Raw genomic sequence first — 4726 nt, 5'->3', positions numbered from 1 at the left:
TTTATTTATTGTTATTATTAAACTAAAATCTCCAGCATGGGGAAGTGGGATGAGCTCGACTTTTCTCGACACAGTTAAACAGGCACAATGACATAAGGACAGCTTCTGAGCCCCAGCCCAGTGTTAGATCTCTGTATATTAGAGAAACATGTCATCAGTTGATGTGTTTTAAATGGTTTCAAAACCATTTAAAACACTCATATTAACTGTATATAAATCAGACCAATCCTGATTTCCTTGCCATAAACTTGCAGGCAGGAAGTTTAAGGCAAAGAAACATTAAGGATAAAAATATTCTTTTCAGGTATTTAACATCTCTAAGCGAAGCTGCAGCAGTTCAGCAACAAATGGAGCAGTGATATTGCCTGACTTGTTCTGACTCATTAAAATTAGTCCTAAGCAGAACAGGCACACAAATTAGAGACTAGACTCTACAATCCCTTCTCTCCATGCTCTTCTTCCAGTAAAGCTGATAAATAAAGGTAGGTGAATGCTAAATCAGAGAAACTAAAAGGTTATAAATGTGATTTTGACATTGAACTTGAAGTGGTGTAAAATGTGTAACTGTAACTAAAGGTCACTGATGATTTAGGTACTAGCAAAGATCCAGGCTATGTTTCCATGAAACATAGCCTGGTTTGAACCAATTGTTAGATTTCCTCAGATAAACAAATGTTTACTTTTATTTAAAGATCTTAACAAAATTAAGAAATTAAATATGTTTAATTTTGAATTAAACAAAAAGAAAATGACCTTTCCAGCTGTGTGCCAGGTAACATTTTAGAAAGGAAAAGACTGATTTGACCTGAATTGAAAACCACATCAAGTCAGGTCTATGATTCATAGTTGAATCATGAGAGAAAATTTGATACCTCCATAGAAGACAAGAGGGCATCTACCGCAGCTGGTGGACATGCTCCCAAAGCAGAAATAATCTGGAAATTAGAAAAAAACATCTGTTAGCAAGGGCAGAAATAGTCCACATGTTCACAAAGAAGACTGTCACTTTGACGAGAAGCTGCTAAAGTTTCTCATCAAAGCCTGTAGGCAAAAACATGATTTTGAGGTTAAATTACCAGAGTGAACAAAATAAATATATGATATACACACGGCCGTGCACTGCAACTCTGCCTGAAAGCATTTGTTATGGCGCAGTCATGTCAAATGCATATGACACCATGTGCATCAGCACAGCGATGCCATGCATCAGCATGGTGTTGTTGCTGATGCGCTTATAAAATAAAATAAGAAAAAATAATAAACCCAGCATGCTGCGCGACTAACATATGTGTCTACATACACACAGCTCTGGAAAAGAAATTAGAGACCACTGCACTGAACTCCATTGAAAACCTTGTAGTTATCCCACCAAATAGAGTTTCTGAACTCCTCCTGAGTTAAAACATTAGTGTTATTGTTTCTAAATGAACATAAACTTGTTTTCTTTGCATTATTTCAGATCTGAAAGCACTGCATCTTTTTTGTTGTTTTGACCATTTATAATTTTTCTGCAAATAAATACTAAATACTACAATAAATTCTTACTTAGAAATTTCTGTCAGTAGTTCATGAAACTACTGACAGAACAATGATCATTTCATTCAGACATATACCTATAAAAAGTAAAATCAGAGAAACTGATCATTTAAAGTGGTCTCTTATTTTTTTCCACAGTTGTACGTACACGTAAGTATGAATAGATGTGGAGACATGTCTCCATACTTGCTTTACAGATTTATTCTTGTGTGCATTCCATTCAAATAGATGTATTGATATAAACGCATTTTATAAGGTTTTTGTTTCAATTGTGTGTGTGCGTGTGTGTGTGTATGCATAGATGCACAGATTCATTCTAGAGTTACTGTGGATATGTTCCACACTGTGGTTGTGACATGTCTGGAATAAATCAGTCAAATCAAATCAAATCAAATCAGGCAGCAAGCTTATTGAGTGTTTATAATATTTTGTATTGGACTAATCCAATACAAAATATTCCACCAATATTCCAAATATTCCATCAATATTCTGATTCAACACCTGAGTGTTGAATCGGGAGCCAGTGGAGATTTTTAAGAACTGGGGTGATGAATGAGTTTTGGATATACTGCAGTTTTTGTAGATGTGTTGCAGGAAGTCACTGAAAGATGCAGGTAATGGTATTGATGTGAGATTAGGAAAAAGTCACATATCCAAAAAACTGCATAAAAAACGCTATGTTTCTGCCAGAAAGGCAGAAATGAAAGTTTGAAAAAAGAAAAAGAAAACAAAAAAAATCTCTATGAAAGTGCAGAGCAACTGCAAGGAAATTGCAAAAAGTAAAAGTTTGAACTAGACATTACAATTGATGGTAGAGATGGTTTGAACTTCTTCCTTGTCTCTGCCCTTATTGCTCCTACTTTGCATCCATGACGCCTCTGGGATTTCTGGCTTCAGTTGTGGTATTATTTCAGCTTTTGCAATATTAATCAGCTGCTCCCTGTTGTAACCACCCTGTTGCTATGGTTACGCATCAAAAGGGCAAAATACTGTCCTTCTGCACAGCATCCAAAAACAAGAAGAACTGCTTGTCCAAAAAAACAGAAAAAAATTCCCCAAGAGGCAGAAATGAAAGTTTGATTAAAGAAAAAAATCTCAATGAAAGTAACAGAGCTAACGTGATGCATTAGCATAATTCTAGAAATAGAATTATGTTTTTATGCAGCCTTGTCCAAGATTTCAGCATTCATTTTCACCAACCTTACAGGCATCTCCAACACTACAGCAAAAGTAGCTTACAGATGTTGTACGCCACATCAACTGAAACAGCATGTCAGAACTACCACACTACAAACACAAACAGTTGGTATAATTCAGTAAGTTAATTGAAAATTCTCCTCTGTTACCTTAGCAACAGCCTGTTGTAGGCGGTACAGAGTGTTGACCACAGTAACATTCCTTCTTTGCCCCTCTGTCAATGGTCCAATCACCTGACTGGCATCTCCTTGAGTACAGAGCTGTGGACAGGAAGGACACAAAGGGTTCAATAAGTGACAGAGTGTAAAGTTAAATTTAACAGACAGAAGACATAATCAGCAATGTTAGAAATAATTCCCCAAATGTCTCCCTCTGCTCTAGCAATTGGACAAGTCCAACCTGTACCATTGCAGAAATAAAATATCCCAAAAGAACCATTTTTTTAGTTGTCAGAAACTAAAAAAAGATAGAGTGAAAACCTACTACAGGTAATTTGGTTGTAGTAATCATTAGGTTACTACCAAAAAAAGACCATGCTAAGAGTCTCGCTGTTGTGAAGGGATTCTTTACTCATTTCAGTTCACCAGTGTTTCCAGACCTTCATTTCCACAAGGATATTTTCAGGTCTAGTCTGAAATATTATGACGAATGACGTTTTCCTAATCTGCTGTATTTTGAGTTATGGTAGTAACCTAAATGTTCACAGAGAGACAGTCTTATTTTGACTTTACAGTCTTTCAGTATGCAGAGAATTTCATGGTGAACTTAAGGACTAGAGGATGCCCAGGTCCTGAGGTTGCAAAACAAGCCCACATTACTACCCCTCTGCTACCGTGCTTAACATGAGGTATGAGGTTTGTGATAGAAATTTAGCATATAATCCATTCATTATCTCACTGTGATAATAACTTGGATTGATCTTGTCAAAGAGCAGAATTTGTGTTGGTGGGGTTCGTACCTGCAGTAACCAAAGAAAACTAAACTGCAAATACATTCTAAAAACTTTTTCTACTGTCACCTTTATTGTTGTCACACTAAAGACCACAAAGTATCATGATATAACTTTAATTTCAGTAGGTGGTGTTGGTACTGATATATTCAGACATTCTGCAATATAATATGGCAAAACATTTCTCTTTTTTCTACAGTTTCCTTCTGTGGGAACTGCATGAATGTTTTGGGTTTGTAACCTTAGAAGTGTCAGTTTTTTTGCCATGTTTATATTCTTTGTCAAGAGAGGCTATTGGTGAAAATGAAAGACGTGACAAAGTGCTCACATTTTTCAATAGCCAGCTCATCAAGATTATTTTATTAGCATTAAGCAGTAGACATTATGTAATGATTAAGTTTCATAATTTTGTTTCCCAGACTCAATGCCTCTGCACTTTGGCCTAATTTTTGTTGGCTCACAGCAAATGTCACCTTATCAGAAGCTGCAATAAGCTTGAAAAACTGGTGTTTATTTCTGACATGCTAAGATATAAAAGCTTAGAGCTAACAATTTCTCACATGCATGAGTGGACATAAGGTATAAGACACTGGACTGTGTTGGAGGTACAACAGACTGCTGTACATACCAGTTGCTCAGACTTTACACAGAAGAGTTGGATGGTTTTTGCAGCATTCTTGGCCACAGCAAGAGAGAGGTTTGGATCCACTGATGCCACATTCAGCTCACTGGAAATAAAACAGTCTCAGTCAAATGCAGCTTAGTAATGCAGAAATATAGAAGCTTTTAATAAATGACTCATATGTATAACTTTTCTGAAAACATATTTTCTATGGAAAGAGCCCAACATTTCGTATGAACTCATAGTATTGATCTCTGGCACCAATATTATCCTTGACATTTACATTCAAGAGATGGAAGTGCTGCTATTTTACCCACAAACAAAATAAGTGACACAAATACACTCCTGATCAAAATCTTAAGATCAGTCAAAAATTGCAAGAATTTGCATTTTGCACTATTGGATCTTAAGAAGGTTCTAAG

At 36.1% G+C, this 4726-nt stretch overlaps 1 protein-coding gene across 2 annotated transcripts in view; it reads right to left on the bottom strand.

The window, feature by feature from the left end:
• LOC106938810 (conserved oligomeric Golgi complex subunit 5-like) overlaps window positions 1-4726 on the bottom strand; it is a 32632-nt gene that overhangs the window by 7783 nt on the left and 20123 nt on the right. For both annotated transcript variants that reach the window (XM_015020986.1, XM_015020988.1), the window contains exons 5-7: window positions 4311-4410; window positions 2883-2993; window positions 873-935 (exon numbers count right to left, since the gene is read on the bottom strand). In XM_015020986.1, coding sequence (XP_014876472.1) covers window positions 873-935; window positions 2883-2993; window positions 4311-4410 — 274 coding nt within the window. The remainder of the gene's footprint in view (window positions 1-872; window positions 936-2882; window positions 2994-4310; window positions 4411-4726) is intronic.

This window comes from Poecilia latipinna, unplaced genomic scaffold, assembly GCF_001443285.1.
Source record: "Poecilia latipinna isolate Pla-1442-1.1 unplaced genomic scaffold, P_latipinna-1.0 Scaffold2698, whole genome shotgun sequence".
In the NCBI taxonomy this organism is placed as follows: domain Eukaryota; kingdom Metazoa; phylum Chordata; class Actinopteri; order Cyprinodontiformes; family Poeciliidae; genus Poecilia; species Poecilia latipinna.
Note: the sequence above shows the minus strand (reverse complement) of the source record. Positions and strands in the feature narration are given on the sequence as shown.